Source organism: Sus scrofa, chromosome 5 (genome assembly GCF_054392235.1).
Source record: "Sus scrofa isolate SSC_HxYL_T2T_F1_AM1 chromosome 5, Sscrofa_HxYL_maternal_Yorkshire_Landrace_v2.0, whole genome shotgun sequence".
NCBI classification, from domain to species: Eukaryota; Metazoa; Chordata; class Mammalia; order Artiodactyla; family Suidae; genus Sus; species Sus scrofa.
In genome coordinates, this window is record NC_139387.1 from 89,240,672 (window position 1) to 89,267,655 (window position 26,984).

Sequence of the window (26,984 nt, forward strand, 5' to 3'; positions counted from 1 at the left end):
CTAGATTTTTTAAAGTTATGGATTTAATTAGGATTATGTTAACATTTTAAATAATCTACAGAGAACTGATATTTTCATAAGCCCTCTCCATTTATTCAAGTCTTAAATTTCTGAGTAAAATTTTTGTCTTTTGTTTTAAGCCTACTTGAAATTTTAAGTATTCCATAAGGAGATATATATTCTAAACATTCTATTTTACCATTCTGACAAATGGGATCCCAGTGTACAGAGGGTTTCAAAGATCACCCTCAACTCAGTGGCTCACTAGGACCCCTATATAGGTCTCAGAAGTTGTTATATCCATGGTTATGGCTTATTATAGTGAAAGAATAGAGTAAAAGTAGCCAAAGGAAAAAATGAGGAACTTCCAGAGAAAACCAGTCTCAAACTTTCAGATGTCCCCTCCCAGTAGAGCCACATGGGACATACTTAATTCCTCCAGTAACAATGTGTGGCAACAAATGCAACGTGTTGCCAACCAGGGAAGTTCTCCCAAGCAGGCTGAGTGCCTGGGCTTTTTTACTGGGGTCATTCATGTAGGCATACAGCACTTGCCTGTCAGATTTCAGTTACCCAAGCTGCAGACCCCAAAAAGAAAACAGGTGTTCACCCTAAATCACAGTGTTAGCATAAACTTTCTGGATAAACTGGTACAGCATGGCTCAAGACCTTAGGCATGGAAAAATAATATTAGAAAGAACATTCTAAAAGCTCAGCTCCCAGGACACAGCCAAAGGCCAATCCTGAAAATGGTCCTTTCTTGGAAAAGTGCAGGGTTTGAGTAACCCAGGCCTGATGGGTTAACCCTTTCCTACATAATAGGAGAGCTAATGATTTTGTTATATCCATGACAATGGCCCCATCATGCTGAACATATTTGTTTCCAATTCTTTTTTTGTAGATTTTCAGCCTTTCTAGCTAGACATTAATATCTGTGGACCACAGCAATTTTGCCTCCAGCATTCTGGTAAATATCAGAATATACTTTGTTTCTCATTATTAACACATTTTCTGGAATTTCAGAAACAATAATGATGAATAATAGTGAATAATAATGGGCATCAAGTCTTGTACCCAACAATTTTGGAAATGTTTCGAAGTTAATTATTAGTGTTGGTTTCTGACATATATTCTTTTTCATGATATTTCTAATTTATTAAAAATGAACGGCTGTGAAATTTAATCAAAAAAGAGTATCAGTCAAGATAATCACATCTAAGATACTCAACGAAATAAGGTGTGAGCTAAGAATGTTATATCCAGTAATACTGATCTTCAATGATAAGGGGTACAAATGATTAGTAAGATGCAAAAAGCCCAAGGAACTTTTTTCCCATTCCTTATTGAGGAGTCTATAAGAGACTTAGCTTCATACAACCAAAATGACTAGACATACATCAACATAAGTCTAGTAATGACCATTAAATACATAGTTATTTGTAAAACTAACACCAAATGAGTGTTAAATGGATAGAGACAGTATGCAATGGTTATACATTCAGGTAATGGTCAACTCTGGTATAACTCCAAAAAAATGGAGTAAACATATACAAGAAAACAAACAAACCACATTTAAAAAATCTTTTCAGTAATTACATTAGTAGTGAAAATATTAGTAGTAGGTTAGCTGAATTGAGACTGGAAGCATCAGTAAGAATTCATCAGATATTTAACAGACTGTTTTTATTTGCTCTGTCCACTGAAAAATCTTAGCAAAAACGACCAACCCATTAGCAATAAGCATCTCTGCTACCCAGATTGTGGCACTGATATTCCAATTCTCACTTCAATACTTCTTGAGAAGTGACAGATTCTATGTCTGAGGAGAGACCTGTACAAGATGAACCTGGAATATTGTGTCATACCAGAGAGCAAGAAAGCCATCAAAGACTCAAGAGCCCATGTAAAAAAAGCTCTCATTGGCCAAAAAATGGGACAATTAGAGCTCTAAGATGGACAATAACCTCAATGGATTGAAACATATCAAATATGCTTTAAATCCATTGATTCATATTGATACTTAGAGAAAAGAAAATGAATGATCATCTTTTGGAGGAAGAAAGGTAATCAGTTCATTATTTTGAATGCTGTAAATAAAAGAAAATAAGCAAGTGTCCTATATTTCTTATATACGCTGTGCCATATTCTAAAATATTAAACAAGAACCATCTCTTATAAAATTATTCCAAATAATAATTGAAAGAAATTTTAAAATTAGAATTAGAATATCTCCTTTTTGAACCCCCAATTAATTAAGCATCAATACCTCATAATAACACAAGTAACTATGTGATTCTTGATTAAAACAAAAACAAAAAACCCTCACTTACACTTTTGCCAAAGGGATCAAACATGAGCTTTATTAAGTCCCTGGATCCTACTACAAATTTACATGAATATGGAGGACAAATAAATATGTTGAATTTCACCATGAGTACATAATCAGCAAAATCCAGTCTGTGGGAAATTCTAAAGGTCAAATATTTGGGGTTGATCAACAGATAATCGTAAGAAAAAGAAAAAAGATGGAGAGGAAACCTATATACTAAAGACTTAAAAGACACATCAATTGTTTTTAATAGGCAAGACTAAATTATGATGTATAAGTGTACACATCTGGATTTTGAAAGTACATTGAAATTAAAATAACTACCTACTATTAAAAATAGTAATAGTGGTTACTTTTAGGGGGTCATTGGGAATTTAGATGGAAAATGGGCACACAGGGGCTTGTGAGATGTGTGGAAATGTTGTTTCTTTGCTTGAGTGGTAGTTATTTTATCTTATAACTCATCATAAATATATAATTTGGGTGTTTTTTCTGTATTTGTATATTATTTTACAATAAAAAATCCAATAAATATTTGTTATTTGCATATATTTTATTGGTCATATATGAATCGCCTTTTTAAAACAGGTGCTTAGCAAATGTTATTCTCATATTTTAAAATGAGGAAACGGAACTCTATAAAGATAATTCCAGTTTGCATGATTTCCTTTATCAAATGGCATTAACCACTCATGCTGGTATAACATCATCCTCAATTAATAAGGACATGATGGACTTCAACTAAAGAAAGATAAGTCAATATGATTCATTTCAGCAAGACTTGTTGGGTGTTTACTATGTGCTTGATTTCTTTCCTGAATGAATGATACTTCAGTTCACAGGAAATATCTGACTAGCTATGATCAAACAAAACTGACCAAAAGTACTTCCTTATCTTAACCAGTTTTCCCCCACATAAAACTAGAAAGTATATCTTCTAACCCTTCCATTTAGCTACATGTAAGTCACATTCAAGAAAGCTGACTCATCAGCAATTTCACTCTTAAAATAACAGGCTTTTCCACCTGCCTGCCTTTCACCAATAATAGTTGCTAGGCAGTGGGCAAGACTGTAAGCTATCAACACAATACCTACACTCTTATTTTTCCCGACTACTAAGTATTTCAATACTATTTGGGGTACCAACTGTGTCTAGCTAAAAATTACTTTCTGGCTTCCCTTGCAACAAGGAATAATTGTTGCAAGCCAGACCACCCTGTGGAACTTTCAACTGACACGCATCCTTTTGCTTTTCTCTGCTTCTACCTCCTTCCAGCCAGGAACAAAGACGTGATGACTGGAGTTGCAACAACTACCATTACAACCTTGGGGAAGGAATCCAGTACTCAGCATAGTCAAGAGGAAAAAGAGAACCTGGTTTCTGGTGACAACATGGAGCCACCACAGGGGCCCCTTTTCTGATTATTCCCAGGCTCCTTTTTGCATAGGAAAACTAAATCTCCCAAATTATTTAAATGCCTCTACTGTTAATCTCTGTTACTCAGCTAACTACTACCCAATGCAATAATTCCTCTGATTATCATGGGTATCCACAGCAATAATAAGAAGTACACACAGATTCACCACTTAAGAGATGTCCAAATGAAGTTGCAAAAACAAGAAAAAGGAAAATAATCCTCAGAGGTAGAAATTATACTTCATATCCCCTCCCATATTAAAGAAGAGGTACTAGGACTTAAGAGCATAAATAAGACTTGATAATTTGAAGGGGAAATTTAAATAATCAATAATAACTAAAAATGCCAATTTTCACAGTTTATCTTCTGGAACTTTCTACTGAATGTCACTGGCAACATCAGCAGCAGCATCAAAAACATTTATTAGCATCTGATTAACTGCAAATTATAGAGTTAAGTACTCTTCGAATGAATTTGACAGCATAATCTCTGCCTCCTAGGGAACATTTTATATATGCACATGTCACAACATATGAAGAGCTGCAAAGACACAGTGATTGCCATTAAAAAGAAAAACATACTTTTTGGCAACTTCCAGGACACATCATTTCTTTCCATCGTTGGCAAGACCTTGGCTGAGATTCTTTTGGATCAGCTACTGCTCAATGATGGCAACTGCATACTCCCAGAATAACTGTGGCTTTAAACCGCAGGGCAACTGACATAATCTTTGCTCTATGTCAGAAATAAGAAAAATACAGAAAACAGCCTGAATATTACAAATTTATTCACTGCACTGAAAATTTTGATGTTGTCTATAGACCTCAACTATAAATTACTATGTAGTTTTTTGTGACTACAGTGTGTCAGGATCTAAGAAGCTGATGGGGCTGTGTACCTTACTAAATTAATCGATAGTCATTTAAAGGGGAAATTTAAATAATCTATTTAAATCCAGTTCTATTCTGGATGCAAGATACATCCAGCGCCATGCAGATTATAGTTATTTCCATTAGAACATAAACTTCATATAGAAGGGCCTGAGACTATTTTGTCCACTACTGAATTCTCAGTGCCTAGCCCTGTGCTTCACATATATTATCAGATACACAATAACCACTTGTTGAATGAATAAATTTTCAAGGACATTACAAGACACAACACTTATATTTCCCCACTAGAAAGACAAAACATAAAATAATATCCTATTATCTAGATTAATCTTCACAGTTCCCACTGTCTAGGACAGTACATCCAACAGAATTTTTTGCAGTGATGAAAATGTTCTATAATACCCTGTGCAGTGATAGCCACCAGCCATATGTGGCAACTGTGTGCTTGAAATATGACTAGTGCAACTACACGACATCACCCTGTTCTCATGTTATGCTATGCAGCCTCATTTGGTTTTTATTAAAACTTCTACTATGAATTCTGGGAGTTTGAAGTAGAGAATGGGAAATTTTAACTTATGCCCTGCCAGTAAAAAAATCTCTCTTTTTTCCTTCAAGTAATTCCCCCAAAATATACACAACTAAATGAAATCTAAGAAAGATGGTTAATAGGTTGTTTGCCTGGGAATTCCATTCTACCACATTGTGTTTAAAAAAGGACAGAAGAATTTTATCTTCTTTAACTATATAGAGTACTAACACCATTTCAAGTACATACTAAAAGATTACAAAATCAAACATTTAGAATACAGATAAATCCATGGACATAATCCCTATAGCAGTGTTAGGTAGGCAGGCCATATCCCAGCTTAAGCAGTGCTGGATGGTTAATGGGACTGTCACATCATAGAGCATTTATTCAATTATTCAATATACATCTATTGAGTACTAACTGTTGGCCAAGCACTATTTAAAGCACTAGGGGAGTTCCCGTCGTGGCGCAGTGGTTAACGAATCCGACTAGGAACCATGAGGTTGCGGGTTCGGTCCCTGCCCTTGCTCAGTGGGTTAACGATCCGGCGTTGCCGTGAGCTGTGGTGTAGGTTGCAGACGCGGCTCGGATCCCGAGTTGCTGTGGCTCTGGCGTAGGCCGGTGGCTACAGCTCCGATTAGACCCCTAGCCTGGGAACCTCCATATGCCGCGGGAGCGGCCCAAAGAAATAGCAAAAAGGCAAAAAAAATAAAAATAAAAAAAATAAAGTCTTAAAAAAAAATAAATAAAAAAATAAAGTCTTAAAAAAAAAAAAAGAATGATTAAAGCACTAGGCATGCAACAAGGAACAAACTAATAAAATCCCTGTCCTCATAGATAGAGACATCAAATCAACAAATAAGTGAAATGGGAGTTCCTATCATGGCCCAGCAGTAATGAACCCAACTAGGATCCATGAGGATGGGGGTTCTATTCCTGCCTTGCTCAGTGGGTTAAGGATCCGGCATTGCTGTGAGCTACAGCGTGGGTCACAGACACTGCTAGGATCTGGTGTTGCCATAGCTGTGACATAAGCCAGCAGCTGCAGCTCCAATTCAACCCCTAGCCTCAGAACTTCCATATGCCATAACTGTGGTCCTAAAAAGCAGAAAGAAAGAAAGAAAGAAAGAAAGAAAGAAAGAAAGAAAGAAAGAAAGAAAGAAAGAAAGAAAGAAAGAAAGAAAGAAAGAAAGAAAGAAAAAGAAAGGAGGAAAGAAAAGAAAGATGCAAACTATATAGAAAGCAGGGAAGAGAGGCAAGGTGTAGAGGGAAAGGGCTATTTAGGGACAATCTGACTGAAAAGATGAGACTTGAGATAAAATTTGGAGATAAAGGGGCAAGCCAGCAGATACCTGAGGAAAGAGTGTTTCAGGCAAGGAAAGAGTAAGTTCAAAAACTTGCATGTTCTAGGTAAGACAAGTAAGCTGATTTACTTGGAGGTGAGTGAGCAAATTTAGGAGGACAGAAGAAGAGATTAGAAAGTCAGGGAGAGCACCGGATCAAAGAGTGGCTTTGAAATCAATATAAGGACCTTCAATATAATTATGAGAAAACTTTGAAGGATTTTGAATAGACAAGCAAAGTGATCTGACTTGTATTTTTGAAGTTCTATTCTGGATGCAAGATTAAAGAAACTGTTGGGGGGACCAAGATGGGGTACAGAATGGAACAAAACTGACAAAATTCCCTGCCCTCCATTAGCTGACATTCATCATCTTACCTTACTCTTTTTTTTTTTTTTTTTTTTTTTAAGGCTGCACCAGGCATACGGAAGTTCCCAGGCTAGGGGTCGAATCAGAGCTACAGTGGCTGGGCTACACCACAGCCACAGCCACGCCAGATCCAAGCTGCATCTGCAACCTAACACCACAGCTCACCCCAATGCCAGATCCTCTGACCCATAGAAAGAGGCCAGGGATCGAACCCACATCCTCATGGATACTAGCCAGGTTCGTTTCCACTGCACCACAAGGGAAACTCCCCATCATCTTACAGTCTGACTACCAGAAGCAGGTACTTCTCAATCTTACAAAGTTTTCTCAGTTCAGTTAATTATAATATATATATGGCTTGTTAAAAGCTGATCTTATGGATACTTGCAACAACAAACAGTGTATAAGCAAGTGCTTCTGATGAACATTTGTCAAGTAGATTCTGCCCTGAGCAAGATAACAGGAAGTAGCCAGCTAGCTGGTTCTGCATATGTAAATCTCTGAAGAAGGTAGGGTGTCTCCCTAATCTGTCCCAGCCAATCTATGTTTCATAAAAAGATCTTGACTACCAAACTATTATATTTCCAAAAGAAGGTCTACTTAAAACAAGGCTATAAAGATTCATGGTTTCTACCATGATTCACATCACCCAGAAATTTCTGATGTTCTTGGAAATGTTAGTTGCCAAAAGAAATCTCACAGCAATTATTCTAAGATAACAGAAGCAGAAGCAGCAATAGCAGAGGCTATATATGAAGTGGTTAAGAGCATAGACACCTGAGACTGAGTTTGACTCTTACCTCTACCACTTTCCAGATGTGTGACCTTGAGCAAATAGTTTAGTGTCTACCTCACAGGGTTGTCATGAGGATTAAATTAGCTAAGATACGAAATGTGTTTAGGACAAAGCCTGGCACATTGGTATTAGCAGGTGTTGCTTTACAAGTGTAATGATATTTGCCGAACACTTACTTCGTCCTAGGAACTATTAAGTGTTTGCATATCAATTCTCACATTTTGAAGTAAGCACCACTGTTATCAGTGTTGTGCAGAAGAGAAACTAAGCAGAAAGATTTAGTAACATGTTCACGTGCATACAATAAGTGGCAAAACTGAGATTCAAAGCCAGACACTCTGGCCCCACAGCACAGGATCTTAAACTATGCTGTGCTGACTCCCACATGCTAGAATTGATCATATTTATCTATACTTGTGGTAGGCCAAAACATACCCCCCTCCCCCCATTGCCCCCCAAAGTATCTATGTCAGGTCTCTGTAACCTGTGAAAGAAAATTTAGTTGGGGGAAAAAAAATCTTTGTAAATGTGACTAAGTTAAGAATCTTGAGATGAAGAGACAATCCTAGATTATCCTGGTGGGCTAAATGCCATCACATGAGTAACAGAGGGGCAGAAATAAGAGGGACAGACTTACAGAGAATAGACACAGGGGAAAAGACCATGCCAAGGCCTCTGGAGGGAGTGTGGCATGTCTACCACTTGATTTCAGACTTTTAGCCTGCAGAAACCGAGTAAATTTCTGTTGTTTCAAACCACCAAGTTTATGGAAACATGTTGCAGCAGCCCTCAGAAATTAATACAATACTCTATCATATTCTAGAACCTATCATACCTTGCACTATCTGTTCACCTAACCAAAAATTTATACTTTTACCTCTTACTTATCGAAAGTCTACTGTGTCAGACTCTGTCCTTGATACTGGGGATAAAAAAACAAGGTTCCTACCTCAAGGACATTGGGGGACCTAGACAATAAATATGTAAACAAATAAGATAAATGTAGAAGATAATAAGAACAGTGAAGAAAATAAAGAGTGAAATGGAGTAGGGAATAATAGGGTTCCTTTAGGCAGTGGGGTCAAGGACACACTCTTAGAAACTAGGATGTTAAGAATCTCATGATGATGCCCATACAAATAACAAGGAAGATGCTCATCAGAGAGGGAAGAGCAGGCCAAAGATCTTGAGCCAAAAATTAGCTTGGCAAGAGAGGAACAGAAAGAAGGCCAATATGGCTGAAGAATGATGAGAGAAGTACAGGATAGTAAGAAATAAACTCAGCAAGGAAGGCATGGGTCAGGTCAGGTAAGACATTCGCCTCAACTGTCTACTGTTACAATAATGCTGTGTAACACACACAAAACTTGATCCTTTATAGCCTGTGTTTCTGGGGTCAGCTGGGAGTCTGCTAGGCAGCCCTGCTGACCTCAGCTTGCTCTAATGTCTGGTGTTTCATGTCTGCTGAGGATGGCCTCAGCTGTGGCAACTGGAGCTCTGCTCTATGTGACCCTCTCTCCAAGAGACTAACAGGGGAATGTTCTTGCGGTGATGGCAGAGGTTCAAGAGGGAATCCCCAATGTTCAAGACTAATTAGTTAAAGCAAATTGCCTACCTGAGGCCAGAGTCAAGGTCACCCTGCCCAAGGTGGAAAGGCAAAATTACATGGCATGGATATAGGAAACAATGAACAACTGAAGCTATCGGTGCAAGCTTTTGCAGATATGTAGGGCCTTGATAAACTAATGAATATAATTTAAAAATTATTTTCTAAATAGGATGATAATGCATTGAAAATGCAGAAGTTAAGAAAAAGATAAGGGTCTTAAAGAATATTTTAGATTTAGATGGGTACAGGGACAAGATGAGAGACTTCTGAGAGTGGAGAATAACATGAACAAATTTATGACGGCAGAAAAGAGCACTGTACCTAAATAAAAAGACTGGCAATATATATCAATATCAAGATGGTCCTATCTTATCCAGTCTCTATCACAAACAGAAGAAAATGAAGTAGAACAAATGAATCTCCTATTTTTCCTACATAGTAAAAAACACTGCATTTCAAAGTGTTGTGAGAATCTAGAGTTCTCAATGTGATAATCAAGGATGTCTTAGGGTTTGAAATAGCCAAGAGAATACAAACATTAAGATTCCTAACATGTGCAACAATGAAGATTTAGTGCAGTATTTACCAAAAACGGTGAAGTCTGAAATTATGAATCAATGTATACAATGTACTAATTCTTTCTGGTAACCCAAAATCACCAGATCGTGATTTTGGAAGCATGCTATCAAATGACTCCAAAATTACCAAGAATCAAAACAATATCCAAGAATCATCTTTCCAAGAAATTGAAATTTTCCCCCAGAAACATTATCTCAAGTATGTTCATGTAACTCTTGAGGTTACTTATATCTTGATTTGTGGCTTTAAGATTTAAAGGCAATTCTCAAGATATTAGTCCAAGCTTTAAAATCTGGTAATGCATAATTCAATAGAACTGGCTTTTCATTTGGTTCTTTTAAAAAATTGTATTAATTCTGCATATGTGACACTAACAGCATATCATCTCATTATGAGATGAATTCAATCTTTTACATAATTAACAAAAAAAGAGGAAAATGTACACAAGGCAGGCCCATAATTCAAATACATATTGTAGCAATATATTTAAATCAATTAATCCACATTTAGCAGCTGCAACAGTGGAACAATGCTTGAGGATACCAATGTCCTACTCACCTGGTTTCATATTCACTGGACCAACTCCAGCAGAGCATCACCAACTCTCCCCACAACTCTCACTAACCATCCCACAAATCTAGTGGATTGAGCATGGTGGGAAGAAACCCTACTCACCCCAACTGTTGGAGCAAAATTGAAGAGCTTTATGGCCTCCACAACTCTCAGCTGGGCCCCACATACATGAAGAATCTCTAAACACCCCCTGTAAAAGCCTGGGTTCTGGAAGCCTTGACTCTCTCCTCTGAACCCTCAAATTAAAGACAGACTCAAACTGATTCTTCCTGGAAAGAATGAAGACAACTCAGCAACCAGATTCAAACCCTTTCAGAAGTTTAACCTCTTAATTCCACTGCTGAATTTTGAGTGGCATAGATGCCCACCAGGAGATATCTTTCCCTGCCAACTACATAAACATCAGAGAGAGAGACAGAGAAAGAACAAACATGAACAAATTTATCATGGCAGAAAATAACTCTGTAACTAAATAATTTTCCCTTCTTATAATATCCTTGACAGGTTTTGATGCCAAGTTTATGATAGGTGCATAAAAAGAGTTGGTAAATGTATCAAGATTCAATCAGAAAAGTGAACCACACACCATATATGCATGTGTGTATGCATATATGTTTATATGTGTACATACACACACACACACATACACATGAACATATACACAATTTGTTACAGGGATTTGATCTCATGCAATTGTGTAAAAAAATTACACAGCCTTCATAAGATTGTTTCCTCTGATGCTGCAGTCCACAGGGCCTCATGCAGTTGAGAAGGAAAGATGTATGTAAAGTAGGGAAGAGCAAAGACAAGCTGCAATCCACGAGGAAGTTGAAACCAATAAGGACAGACTGAAACTCCTATCAGATATTACTACATATAACATTGATGGTATAGATGTCCCGCAGGGAAGTTAGTGCCCTTTATCACAGAACTACACACATGCACAGGTGTCAGGAGTAAGAGAAATGGAAAGTGGATTCAGGGAAACTGCAGGTCTGACTGCTGCTCCAAGCCCAAGCCAACCAGGTGAGCTGACAGATAAGCAATATCATATGTGAGCTACAAAACAGCTGCTGTTTCACTTCTATCCTCCAAATCTCACATAAGCATGTCTCTTGTGCCCACTCCAAATAGAAAGATAAAGAGAAATTTTGGAAAGGGTCACTTAGTCTAGGCAAGTTGATACATTACAGAGCTAACACAGAAACTGTTTCCTTTTTTCTGATAGTTTTCTTAAGACTGGTATTACTGTTTGGAAAAGGTTACCAGTGAAGCCATTTGAGCCTAGAGTTTCTTTGTGACAAAGGATTTTAATTTATAGATTCCATTTCTTCAATAACATAGAAATAACATTTTAAGATTTTTTTATTAAAGTATAGTTTACAATATTCCTTCAATTTCTGTTCTACAGCAAAGTGACCCAATCACACACAGTTCCCTATGCTATACAGTAGGGCCCCATTGCCCATCCATTCTAAATCTAACAGTTTGCATCCCAAAAGCCCAAACTCCCTGTCCATCCCACTGCCTCCCCTTTTCCTCTGGGAACCACATGTCTGCTTTCCTTGGCTGTGATCTGTTTCTATTTTGTAGATAGGATCATCTGTGCCATATTTTAGATTGTACAAATAAGTGATATCATATGGCATTTGTCTTTCTCTTTCTGACTTACTTTACTTAGTTTGAGAATCTCTAGTTCCATCCATGCTGCTGCAAATAGCATTAGTTTGTCTCTTTAATGGCTGAGTAGTATTATTCCACTGTATATATGTACCACATCTTCTTAATCTAGTCTTCTGTTGTTGGACATTTAGGTTGCTTCCATGTCTTGGCCTTTGGAAATAGTGCTGTAATGAATATTGAGGTGCATGTATCTTTTCCAATTAGTTTCCATCTTTTCCAAATATATGCCCAGGAGAGAGGGATTGCTGTATCATATGGTAGTTTTACCTTTAGTTTTCTGAGGTACCACCATACTCTTTTCCATAGTGGTTGTACCAATTTACATTCCCACCAAAAGTGAAGGAGGGTATCTTTTTCTCCACACCCTCTCCAGCATTTGCTATTTGTTGGCTTGTTAATGATGGCCATTCTGACCGGTGTGAGGTGGTACCTCATTATAGTTTTGATTTGCATTTCTCTAACAATTAGTGATGTTGAACATTTTTTCATGTGTCTGTTAGCCATCTGTATGTCTTCTTTGGAGAAATGTCTATTTAGGTTTTCTGCCCATTTTTCAATTGGGTTGTTTTTTGTTGTTGGGTTGTATGAGTTGTTTGTATATTTTGGAGATTAGGCCCTTGTCTGTTGCATCATTTGCAAAGATTTTCTCCCATTGTGTGTTGTCTCTTTGCTTTTTTAAACGGTTTCCTTTGCTGTGCAAAAGCTTTTCTATTTCTTCTTGTACCAGTCTTATGTCTTTTTTTCTAGTTCAATGGTCAGCAAATTATTGCTACCAGGCTGCCTCTATGTGTAAATAAATTTCTACTGGGACACAGCCAAACCCAACTATCATATTGTACATGGCTGATTTTGTGCTACAATGGAAGGGTTGAGTAGATGTGACTGATAGTTCACAAGGCCTCAAATATTTACTATCTGGCCCTTTTTCTATAAAGTTGAACAATCTCTGATCCACCTCATCTAAACTGTCAAACTTAACTTGCAAAAAGTTGCTGACAATATTCCCTTACTATCTTTTCAACTTCTATATGGTCTGTAGCAATGTTCCATTTTTATATACCTGATATTAGTAACTTGTGTTTCTCCTTCTTTCTTGGTCAGTCTTGCTAAAAGTCATCAATCGATTATTCTTTTAGTTTTGTTAAATTTTTCTACTGTATGACTACATTCTGTTTTATTTATTCCTGCTCTTGCATTTAATAATTCCTTCTATTTTCTTTGGATTACTTTGCTGTTCTTTTACTAATTCCTTAAGATATAAGCTTAAATCATTTCCAAAATACACATTTTAGAGCTATATATTTCCCTATAAGCACTGCATTAACCGAATCCCACAAGTTTATGCTATATTTTCATTATCTCCAATTCAAAGTATCTTCTAATTTCTACTATGATTGTTTTCTTGAACCACACATTATTCAAAAGTATGTTGCTTATTAGTATTTAAACATTTGTAGATAGTATTAGCTATTTTTCTGTTATTCATGTCTAGTTTAACTCCAATGTGGTAAGAGAATATACTCTGATTTCAAACATGAAATTTGTTGAGACATAGAATCATCCAAATGAGTCTTGAAAATGAACGAGTGAGTCATTTACACTCTTGACTTCAATACTACCACAAAACTACAGTAATCAAGATAATGTGGCACTGAGATAACCAACAATTAGATTAACAAACAAATCAGAGGGCCCAAAAAGATAGGTCTGTATTTTGGTCATTTAATTTTTGATAAAGGCACCAAAACAACAAAATGAGGGGAGGGGAAAATTTTCGACAAATGGTGCCTAAACAGCTTGATATCCATATGAAAACAGGAACTTAATCCCTATCTCACATTCACACCATACACAAAGAAATATTAAAAGTGGATCATAGACCTAGATGTAAAAATTAAAACCATAATGATTTTAGATAAAGTATAGGATAGTATCCTCATATCGCTAACATGCTGAACAAAAGAAGCCTTACACAAAAGAGTACATACTGCATAATTTCAGAATATGCAGAATTAACTCACAGTGGATAAAATCAGAACAGTGATTTCCTCAGAGTAGAAGGTCAGGATGAGGAGTGGAGGTAGGTGAGTGGTATCAGTTAACTATGAAGAGACAAGAGATAACTCTCTAGGGTGATGGCAATGTCTTATCTTAAAAGGAGTGTGGGTTACATAGGTACATGCATTTATCATTACTCAGCAAATCCAGGAGTTCCCATGGTGGCGCAGCAGAAACGAATCCAACTAGGAACCATGAGGCTTCGGGTTCAATCCCAGGCCTCGCTCAGTGGGTTAAGAATTCAGCATTGCCGTGAGCTGTGGTATAGGTCGCAGAAGCAGCTCAAATCTGTCATTGCTGTGGCTGTGGCATAGGCCAGCGGGTACAGCTCCCATTAGACCCCTAACCTGGGAACATTCATATGCCGCAGGTGCAGCCCTAAAAAGACAAAAAACAAAAACAAAAACAAAAACAAAAAAAACCCAAAAAACTCAGCAAACACATACTTACGATTTGTACATTTTATTTTTTTATAAATTGTACCTTAAAATTGTAAGCAAATATTAAATTCTAGTTAATGATATGCCTGTTGAAGTATTTCATGGAAAGTGTACTAATGCATTTATTTTGAAAGCATTGTCTAGATATTTACAATGCAGCACAACAATGGGAGAAGAAATTATGTATACATGTATGTGTAACTGGGTCCCCATGCTGTACAGTGGGGGAAAAAAAAAGTGAGTTGGAGGAGATAACAATAAAAAATAAATTAAAAAAAAAAGAATAAGATGGAGGGATAGAAAGATGGACAGATAAGCAAGCAAGCATAGTAATATGATAATGGTAGAATGTAGGTGGAGATATATGGGTTATTCACCGTATAAATTTGAGAAGGAATTCTAAGTATTCTTATAACCTTTAATAGTATAAGTGAGCAATCTTGGCTTTTAGATCCATACAATTAGCCATTAAGAAATTCAGCGTTCTCAGTAAAACAATGACCAATCTCTAATTTGATGGCAAAGATATGTTAACTGAAGGAAAGAGAATTTCAACAAAGCGATTTACAAATATACAGTGTTAGTGGTTCTTCAGAAAAGGAAGATTGCATTTGATATAAACTTTTTCCCTTTCTAAGGTTTTCTGAACTACCCAACCCCATCTGGCAATAGTTTTTCTTCTTCAAAGTTCCTTTCTACCACTCGGGGACAATTAATTTTCAGCATCAATGGAAAAGAAATCTACTATGCTCCATTGCACATCAGAGTAACCAATGTTTTTTAAAAAATTATCATCTAAAAAAACTGGAAACTATCTCCATAATTAAACGGTTTTGGGAAAACCTCATAATGTTCAGAGACTATGACAATTTAAGCAAAATAAAAGAAAACATTAACTTTTCTAAACTGTCAAAATGGTTTGGATTTGGTCCAAATTTGGGATCAAGATCAGCCAAACCAATTCATCTGGTGGAAATTTAAAACAAAATACATAATTATTAATATTTATTACACTTCTATAACAACAGGTAAGAAAAAAGGTTGCCATTTAACAAGGGCTTTTTTAGATTAAACAGTCACCTCCAAAGCAGGTTCATACCCTGGGAAACAAACTAGGGCATAATTAGCAACATTAAAAAAAAAATAAAAAAGCCCTAAGAGCAAAGAAATCAGAGGATTCAGTGTCATTTATTTATAAGTACACTCTCAGGAAACATATGCCTAATTAAATTTAAATAGTCCCCAAGAGACTTAGCTGTTAACTATGCCCATCTCTGATCAAATATACTTAAAGAAATCAGAATATTAAACAGTATCATTTAAGAACTTGAAATACAGCCCCATAAGACAAATTCAAAAGGAAATAATTTAATAGGTAATACATACTCATTTTGCTTAAATGGATTTAAAGTCCCTTGCAAAGAGTTTTCTATTAAGAATGAATTGTGATGTTTATTTCCAGCAATACAGCCGACTACTTACGTAGAGAACATAAGTAAACATAAGTAAAAAACATTTTAAAATGCTAGATGAAAACATCTTTTTAAAAGACAGCTGAAAAAAAAAAGTATGCCTGGATTGGTGGTAAAACAAGGAAAACCATAGAAGGCCAGAAAACAGAAAGTGCAAGTCAACAAGGGTTAACAAAGAATAGAGCCTGCATTTGTTCTGAGAGGTTTTGTGAATTACTAGTGACCTAGCACCTAGTTTTAATGGCCCACATGTGCAAGAACAGAAGACAAAGCTTAGGACCTATGTAAAATGAGACATCAGACCAGAAACTCCCACATAAAGCTAAGAAACCCCATAAGGAAGTACACTAGAAAAATTTCAACTAGTAGAAGGAAACATGGTTGTGTCAGGAATGCTTCTGAGAAGAGAGGGATAACAAACTGCGGAATCAGAAAGGTAAAGACAGGAGACACTGGAATAACTAGATACAAATATAAAATGTTTAAAAATAAAAACTAAAAGATGTTCAATAGACTTAAAACAATAAAAGAATGGATTGAAAATATGAAAAAGAAGAGTTCCCGTCGTGGCTCAGTGGTTGACGAATCCAACTAGGAACCATGAGGTTATGGGTTCCATCCCTGGCCTCTCTCAGTGGGTTGGGGATCTAGCATTGCAGTGAACTGTGGTGTAGGTCAAAGATGCGGCTCAGATCCCACGCTGTTGTGGCTCTGGCATAGGCTGGCAGCTACAGCTCCGATTAGACCCCTAACCTGGGAACCTCCATATGCCGCGAGTGCAGCCCTAGAAAAGACAAAAAAAAAAGAGGAAAATATGAAAAAGAGATTGAAAAACATAATTGAACCCCTGCAGATCTGAAGAGGAATGAAATTGAAATTTTACAAATAAAAAAACATAAGAAGTTAAATTAAAAGCTCAATACACAGGTTTGGCAGATTAAACACAAGTAAAAGTGCACTAGCGAACTGGAATACAACTCTGAAGAAATGCTGCACACAGACAGAAACAGAAAACAGGAAAGAGAGGTTATAAGATATGGAAGATAGAAAGAGCAGGCAGGCCCAATATATGTCTATTTAGAATTCCAGGAGAAGAAATAAAGAACAGTGGAGAGGCAATATTCAAAGAAATAATAACTAAGACCTTTCCAGAATTCATGAAAAACACCCTCAGGTTGAAGAGTCTAAGCCTGGATAACATACAAGAAATCCATGCCTAGACACATCACATGAAACTGCAGAACATCAAAGCAAAAGAGAAGATTTTTAAAGCAACCAGACAGAAAACAGAGATTACCTATAAAGTAATCACGATTAAAAGCAATAGCTAAATTCTCTGCAGTAACAATGAAAACCAGAAGGAAGTGAAATAATAAAGTTCTAAGAGAAAATAATTGTTAATTGAATAATTGTACAGCCACAAAACTGTTTTTTGAAGAACAGCAAAAGGCATTTAATTAAAACAAACAAAAAAACCACTTAGTTTATTACTAACAGAACCTCACTAAGCTAGCATCTAACAGTACACTACAGAAAGAAGACAAATGCCTATCAAAGTAAAATTTCAGATATAAGAGGAAATGGTAAGGAAAATAATAATAAACTTATAGGTAAATCTAAACAAATGTTAATTGTATAAAATAATAATCCCTCAGTTTATTTCTGGGTTCTCTATTCTGTTCCATTGATCGGTCTGTCTGTTTGGGTACCAGGAACATACCTTCTTGATTACTGTGGCTTTGTAATATTGCCTGAAATCTGGGAGAGTTATGCCTCCTGCTTGGTTTTTGTTCCTCAGGATTGCTTTGGAAATTCTGGGTTCTCTGTGATTCCATATACATTTTTGGATTGTTCTAGTTTTGTGAAAAATGTCATGGGTAACTTGATAGGGATTGCGTTGAATCTGTAGATTGCTTTGGGTAGTATGGCCATTTTTACAATATTAATTTTTGCAACCCAGTGGCATGGAATGTCTTTCCATTTCTTTACATCTTTAATTTCCTTGATTAATGTTTTATAGTTATCAGCATATAAGTCCTTTACCTCTTTGGTCAGGTGTATTCCCAGGTATTTGATTTTTTGAGGTGCAATTTTAAAAGGTATTTTATTTTTGTATCCCTTTTCTAATATTTCATTGTTGGAATACAGAAATGCGACTGATTTCTGAATGTTAATATTATATCCTGCTACTTTGCTGCATTTGTTAATCAGTTCAAGCAGTTTTTGGGTTGAGTCCTTAGGGTTTTCTGTATATAGTATCATGTCATCTGCATACAGTGATAGTTTTACCTCTCCTCTTCCTATTTGGATACCTTTTATTTCATTTGTTTGTCTGACTGCTGTGGCTAGGACTTCCAGTACTATGTTAAATAACAGTGGTGAGAGTGGGCATCCTTGTCTTGTTCCAGATTTTAATGGGAAGGCTTTCAGCTTTTCTCAATTAAGTATTATATTTGCTGTGGGTATGTCATAAATGGCTTTGATTATGTTAAGGTATGTTCTCTCTATACTCACTTTGGTAAGACTTTTTATCATGAATGGATGTTGTACTTTGTCAAATGGTTTTTCTGCATCTATTGAGATGATCATGTGGTTTTTTATTTTTCTTTTGTTAATGTGGTGTATGATGTTGATTGATTTACGTATACTGAACCATCCTTGTGAACCTGGGATGAATCCCACCTGGTCGTGATGTACGATCTTTTTGATATGTTGTTGGGTTTGGTTGGCTCAAATTTTGTTGAGAATTTTTGCGTCTAAATTCATCAAAGATATTGGTCGTTACTTTTCTTTCTTGGTGGTATCTTTGTCTGGTTTTGGAATTAGGGTGATGGTGGCATCATAGAATGTCTTTGGGAGTGTTCCTCCTTCTTCAACCTTTTGAAAAAGTTTAAGGAGGATGGGTATAAGTTCCTCTTTGTATGTTTGGTAGAATTCTCCTGTGAAGCCATCTGGTCCTGGACTTTTATTTGTAGCGAGTGTTTTTATGACATATTCAATTTCATTTCTAGTGATTGGTCTGTTCAGTTGATCTATTTCTTCCTGATTCAGTTTCGGCAGGCTGTAGGTCTCTAGAAAGATGTCCATTTCTTCTAGGTTTTCAAATTGGTTGGCATATAGCTGTTGACAGTACTCTCTTATGGTTTTTTGTATTTCTGTAGTATCCGATGTGACTTCTCTTTCTTAATTTCCTATTTTGTTTATTTGGGTTTTTTTTTTTTTTTTTTGTCTTTTGTCTTTTTGTTGTTGTTGTTGTTGCTATCTCTTGGGCCGCTTCCACGGCATATGGAGGTTCCCAGGTTAGGGGTTGAATCGGAGCTGTAGCCACCGGCCTACGCCAGAGCCACAGCAACGCGGGATCCGAGCCGCGTCTGCAACCTACACCACAGCTCATGGCAACGCCAGATCCTTAACCCACTGAGCAAGGGCAGGGACCGAACCCGCGACCTCATGGTTCCTAGTCGGATTCGTTAACCACTGCGCCACGACAGGAACTCCTTTTTGGGTTTTTTCTCTCCTATTCTTGGTGAGTCTAGCCAGAGGTTTGTCTATTTTGTTTGCCTTTTCAAAGAACTAGCTCATGGTTTGATTGATTTTGTCTATTTTTTTTTGAATTTCTATTTTATTGATTTCCTCTTTGGTCTTTATAATTTCCTTCCTTCTATTGACTTTAGGTATTGCTTGTTCTTTTTCTAATTCATTCACGTGGTGGGTTAAGATGTTGATTTGAGATTTTTCTTCTTTTTTCGAGGAATGCCTATATTGCTATGAACTTCCCTCTGAGCACTGCTTCTGCAGCATCATTATCATTTGTCTCGAGGTATTTTTTAATTTTCTTCTTGTTGTTTAGTCTCCATGTAGTAGGTTTTTTCTCACTTCTTTGTTTGTGGTTGATTTGTAGTTTCATGCCATTGTGGTCAGAGAAGATACTTAATAATTTCCATACTCTTAAACTTGTTGAGGTTAGCTTTGTGCCCCGGTATGAGACCAATTCTTGAGAATGTTCCATGTGCACTTGAGAAGAAAGTATATTCTGATTTTTTTGGATGTAATGTCCTGAAAATGTCAATTAAGTCTAACTTTTCTATTGTTTCATTTAGAATCTCTGTTGCTTTATTGATTTTCTGTCTAGACACCTTTGGTCAATTAATCTTTGACAAAGGAGGCAAGAATATAAAATGAGAAAAAGACAGTCTTTTCAGCAAGTATTGCTGGGAAACCTGGACAGTTGCATGCAAATCAATGAAACTAGAACACACCCTCACACCATGCACAAAAATAAACTCAAAATGGCTGAAAGACTTAAATGTAAGACAAGACACCATCAAACTCCTGGAAGAGAACATAGGCAAAACATTCTTTGACATCCACCTTACAAATGTTTTCTCAGGTCAGTCTCCCAAAGCAAAAGAAATAAGAGCAAAAATAAACCAATGGGACCTAATCACACTGACAAGCTTTTGCACAGCAAAGGAAACCAAAAAGAAAACAAAAAGACAACTTACAGAATGGGAGAAAATAGTTTCAAATGATGCAATTGACAAGGGCCTAATCTCTAAAATATACAAGCAACTTACACAACTCAACAGCAAAACAGCCAACAACCCAATTGAAAAACGGGCAAAAGACCTGAATAGACATTTCTCCAAGGAAGAGATACAGGTGGCCAACAAACACTTGAAACAATGCTCGACTTCACTGATTATAAGAGAAATGCAAATCAAAACTACCATGAGATACCACCTCACACCAGTCAGAATGGCCATCATTAAGAAGTCCACAAATAACAAATGCTGGAGGGGGTGCGGAAAAAAGGAACCCTCCTGCACTGCTGGTGGGAATGTAAGCTGGTACAGCCACTGTGGAGAATAGTATGGAAGTAATTTAGAAAACTATACATAGAACTACCATATGACCCAGCAATCCCACTCCTGGGCATATGTCCGGCCAAAACTCTCCTTAAAAAAGACACATGCACCTGCATGTTCATTGCAGCACTATTCACAATAGCCAAGACATGGAATCAACCCAAATGTCCACTGATAGATGACTGGATCAGGAAGATGTGGTATATATACACAATGGAATACTACTCAGCCATAAAAAAGAAAAGGCTAATGTCATTTACAGCACCATGGATGGAACTAGAGACTCTCATCCTGAGTGAAATAAGTCAGAAAGAGAAAGACAAATACCATATGATATCACTTATATCTGGAATCTAACATATAGCACAAAAGAAACTTTCCACAGAAAAGAAAATCATGGACTTGAAGAACAGACTTGTGGTGGCCAAGGGGGTAAGGGAGGGAGTGGGAGGGACTGGGAGCTTGGGGTAAATAGATGCAGAATGTGACCTTTGGGATGGATTAGCAATGGGATCCTGCTATGTAGCACTGGGAACTCTGTCAATTATGATGGAACATGCAGTGTGAGAAAACAGAATGTATACATATATGTGTAACTAGGTCACCATGTTATATATATATATATAAATATATATAAAGAAATAAAAAATACAAGATAATCATAATAATCACTGAATGTGTCATTTAAAAAATCAAGATAAAACTTAAATCTTTGAAAAGAATAGCATATCATTTAGGAGGACTGGTGACCACAATTAAGGCTTCTAACGTCGTTATATCACGTGGGACAAGAACAAAAATACTAATTAACTTTAAATGTAAACAACTTAGGATGATATTAAAGCATCTAGGGTATACTTTGAAAGGACAAAAAATAAACAAATCAGAAGGCAAGCAAGGGGAGGAGAAAACAGAACAAATAAAACTCACAAAAGACGTGGTAGTACTAATCATTAGTAACTCAGTAAACAGAATAAATGTAAATGGGCTAAACTCTCCAAGCAAAAGTCAATGATTGCCAGACTAAAAATTTCAAATTCATCTATTTCATATTTGCAACAGACAAATATCTGTATGATATGGGAAAAATGACAGTAATAGGCACATTACTAAAGCTAGAAAGGGTCATGATACATAGTTTGGTTTATGAGAAAGTCAAAATAATTTCCAATTTGAAAGTCCTAATAACATAAGCTCAAATAAATAAAGAAAAATTGCTAACTACAAACAGAATTAGATAAGCCCATTAATTACCATAGTGAAAGACGTAGAAATATCTCTTAGTAACCGATAGTACATGAGGACAAAAAAATCAATACAACATACAAGATTTGAACATATGTTTCATCTACTGAACACACAGAACTCTGCTTTAAAAAAATAATGTATATATTCTTTTCAAGAATTATCAGAATTTTTACACAAAGTGAAGATATCATAAGCCATAAGGCAAGTTTCTATATGATGAACCATAAGAATTACTATTTGTACATCAAAAAGAATTGAAAATCATCAACTGCACATTACTCAATCTAATACTAATTTCAAATACTCGACAATTTATAGATGAAGAATTCTGAAAACAACCCAATTTGGTTGAAATTCAGTATCCTCTCTCCTAAAGTTTCAATTCCCCTATATTTGAAGTACAAATAATAATGAAAATTACCAAAAAAAATAGAATTAAACAGTGAATATTCTACCTATCAAAATTGTGGGACTTGTAAAGAATGACACATAAAGGAAAATATAGTCTTTTTTTTTTTTTTTTTTTTTTTTTTGCCTTTTAAGGTTGCACCTGTGGCATATGGAAGTTCCCAGTCTACGAGTCAAATCAGAGCAGCAGCTGCCAGCCTACGCCACAGCTCATGACAATGCCAGATCCTGATCCACTGAGCAAGGCCAGGGATCACACCTGTGTCCTCATGGATACTAGTCAGATTCGTTTCTGCTGTTCCACAACAAAATGTGTCATCTTAAATGCTTGTATTTTTTAAAAAAGTCTAAATATTAATGAGTTACCTCTTTCATTTAAGAAGTCAAAAAAAGAGCAAAATAAACCTCAAAAAAGTTAAGAAATAATAAAAAAACAGAAATTAATAGAAAAAATACATAGTGAAGATCAACAAAGCCATTACCTTTTTTAAGGCTAACAAAACTGATAAACCTATAGCAAGCCTGATGAAATAGGAGAGGCAGAGGAGAGAGAGGCTGAAACCAAGGGATCATAAATAAGCATAATTAGAATGAAATACAATTACAGATGAAGCAAGACAAAATATTTAGAAGAAAATAGTATAAGTTTATACTAGAAAACTTGAAAATTTAAGAGAAATGGATGAATTCTATAAAAATTTTAAACTCCTAAAAAATTAAAAATGAAACAGAGAAGCTGAATGTTCCTACAGCTCTGAAAAAAGTGAAGCAATTATTAAAGGCCACCAAGAAAACACCAAGCCCACATTATTTTATACGAGAGGGAAAAAAAAGAAATGAAATTTGCCCCCTAAGTTTGTTTTATGAAATCAGTACAACCTTAATGCCCTGGCAGGCAAAGGCAATTTAAGAAAGGGAATTTACATATCAATCCTATTATTGATAATAAATGTACAAAATATATGAATCAAATATTGCCAAATTGATCCCACATTTTAAAAGATTTGTTTCATAAACACATGGTTTAGCATAAGAAAAATCTGTTCATTTCATTTTCCAAATGAAAAAAAGGATATATATATATACATACATATACATATATATATGTGTATATATATATATATAACATCATCTCAATAGATGCAGCAAAGGTATTCAGTAATATTCAACAATTCATAATAAAAATTATTAGTTAGCTAGAAAAAGAGGAGAACATCCTGCAAGTTATAAAGGCCATCTACAAAACCTAGAGCAAACATCATGTTCAATGGTGAAACATTATAAGCATTCTCTTTAAAATCAATAATACTACAAAGATGTCTGTTATCTCCATGTCCAACATTTAAAGGATGTTTTAGTCAATCTGTTTGCACATATATGACAGACATAAAGATAGACATACACAAACACACACAAATACAAAACCTGTAAGAAGGAAACAAAATGTCATTATTTTATTATTTATATCAACTGTCTTCATGGAAAGCCCCAAAGAAGTAATATATTTATAAACTGTTAAAAAGTTTAACAAGATTTTTTAATGTAAGAGCACTAAACAAAAGTCAATTGCATGTGTTCAAACCAACGATGTTAGAAAAAGTAAATTTTTTCAAATACCATTTACAATAAATAAAAATGAGTTTAATTATAATTAAATTATAAACAATCATAATTCTTGCAACAAAAGATATGTAAGACATTTGTGAAGAAAACAATAAAATGTTTTTAAAGGATTAAAGATGATCTAAATAAATAAGGAAAAGTACCATGTTCATGGATATGAAAATAAATTATCTCAAGGATGTCAATCCCCCTCCAAAATTAATCTATAGAACAGATGCAATTCCCTTCAAAATCCCATCAGGGTTTTTCACAGAACTCAAAAAGCTGATTTTAAGATTTATATGGAAAAGATAAAATTAGACAAGGAAGTTCTGTAGAAGAAAAACTGGTGGGTGAGTAGGGGGCTGAGAAACTTGACCTACCAAATATCAAAAGTTACTCTAAAGTTATAATATTCAAGACTGTAGATTTGGCAGTAGAATAGAGAGTTCACAAAGAGACTCACACATACATAGAAACCTAACATACTGCAGAGATGGCACTACAGATTAGCAGGGACAGGAGGAATTATTCAAGAGACAGATTAGAACATTTGGAAAAAGGAAAAGTGTATCTCTTATACACAAGCCTCTAGATGAATTAAGAATTTAAATGTGAGGAGTTCTCTCGTGCCACAGTAGGTGTAGGATCCAGTGTTGTCACTGCAGCAGCTTGGGTAGCTGTTGTGCTATGTGTTCAATCTCTGGCCCAGGAACCTCCACATGCTGCAGGTGCAGCTAAAAACAAAAGGATCTAAAAGTTCCTGTTGTGGTGCAGTGGAAATGAATCTGACTAGGAACCATGAGGTTGTGGGTTTGATCCCTGGCCTCGCTCAGTGGGTTAAGGATCTGGCATTGCCTTGAGCTGTGGTGTAGGCTGCAGATGCGTCTCGGATCTGTCGTTGCTGTGGCTGTGGCTGGCAGCTGTAGCTCTGATTAGACCCCTAGCCTGGGCACCTCCATATGCCGCAGGGGCGGCCCTTAAAAAAAAAAGAATCTAAATGTTAAAGTAAAATATTTAAACTTTTAGAATATATAGAAATAGGTTGATCTCAGGGTTGGGAAGGATTTCTGAATATTATTTGGAAATATTAACATATTAACAGTAATATTAAAAATACCAACCATAAAAAGGAAAGAAACATTAAAATTAAGGAGTTTTGTTCACCAAAAGACACCACGAAGGGGTTCAAAAGATAAGATACAATGCGAGGAAAAAAATACTTAAAACACACATGGCTAACAAATAATATCCTGTTATATATGAAGAATTCCCATGAATCAGTAACAATAAACCAAACACTCTGACAGAGAAATGAAGAAATTTTTCTTTACAACACATTTTACATAAAAATAGAATTACCATTTGATCCAGCAATTCCACTCCTGGGCATCTATCCAGAGAAAACCATGACTCAAAAAGACATATGTACTCCAATGCTCATTGCAGCACTATATTCAATAGCCAAGACATGGAAACAACCTAAATGTCCATCAACAGAGGAGTGGATCAAGAAGATGTGGTACATATACACAATGGAATATTACTCAGCCACTAAAAGGAGAGAAATAACGGCATTTGCAGCAACATGGATGGACCTAGAAATTATCACGCTAAGTGAAGTCAGTCAGATGGTGAGACACCAACATCAAATGTTATCACTGACATGTGGAATCAGAAAAAAGGACACAATGAACTTCTTTGCAGAACAGATACTGACTCAAAAACTTTGAAAAATTTATGGTTTCCAAATGAGACATGTTGGGGGGTGGAGGGATTACCTGAGAGTTTGTGATGGAAATGGTAAAAAATTTGGTTTTGATGAGCGTTGTACAACTCTAAGTAACAAAATTCATTGAGTAATAAAAATAAATAAATAAATAAAACACATTTTACATAAGACTAAAGATAAACAGCTCATAAGCATATGAAAAGACATTCAGTCTCTGTGGTAATGAGAGAAATAAACATTGAAAGGACAATAAGATACACAAGTGTTACCAAGACATGGAGCAGTAAGAACTCTCATAACTCTGCAAGTGGGAGCTTAAACTACTATTCCATAACCATTTGGCAATTAATAAAGCTGAAATGTACATATTCCACGACTCAGCAATTCTGTAACTGGAAATACACCCTAGAAAAATTTAGCACATATATACCAGAAGACACACACAGGAATGGATTCTCTTACTCAGTGGGGTCAACATTAGAAATGAATTCTGGGAGTTCCTATCATGGCTCAGTGGTTAATGAACCCGACTAGGAAACATGAGGTTGCGGGTTCAATCCCTGGCCTTGCTCAGTGGGTTAAGGATTCGGCATTGCTGTGAGCTGTGGTGTAGGTTGCAGACGTGGCTCGGATCCCCCGATGCTGTGACTCTGATGTAGGCCAGCGGCTATAGCTCCAATTAGACCCCTAGCCTGGGAACCTCCATATGCTGCGGGAGCAGCCCAAGAAATGGCAAAAAGACAAAAAAAAAAGAAAGAAAAAAGAAATGAATTCTGAAATGTTTAAGTAAAAAAATCACACAACATACTCATTACCTAAAATTAATATATATGAAGCATATAAAGATTCTCATCATGGCTGAGACTGCTAATTTCATTAATAAATATCAGTAATATCCTTTTGTAAATACAGAGATAAAACACACCGACAGGTCAATTTTACCTATAGCATGAGTGGCTTTTTGTCATACTGACTGGGATGTATAATTTAAGCACCAAACACTATTTAAGCATTTACGGAAAAAAAATCCTT

General features: G+C 36.0%; 1 protein-coding gene across 3 annotated transcripts in view; it reads right to left on the reverse strand.

Annotated features, from left to right (window-relative positions):
- The window catches only part of LOC110260784 (uncharacterized), a 566,816-nt gene that overhangs the window by 539,173 nt on the left and 659 nt on the right, over positions 1–26,984 (reverse strand). For all 3 annotated transcript variants that reach the window (XM_084957371.1, XM_084957372.1, XM_084957370.1), the window contains one exon: positions 4,329–4,482. Coding sequence is in view for 1 of the 3 variants with exons in the window: in XM_084957372.1 (XP_084813498.1) it covers positions 4,329–4,365 (37 nt within the window). In the remaining 2 variants the exon portion in view is untranslated. Of the gene's footprint in view, positions 1–4,328; positions 4,483–26,984 lie in introns of those variants that run through there.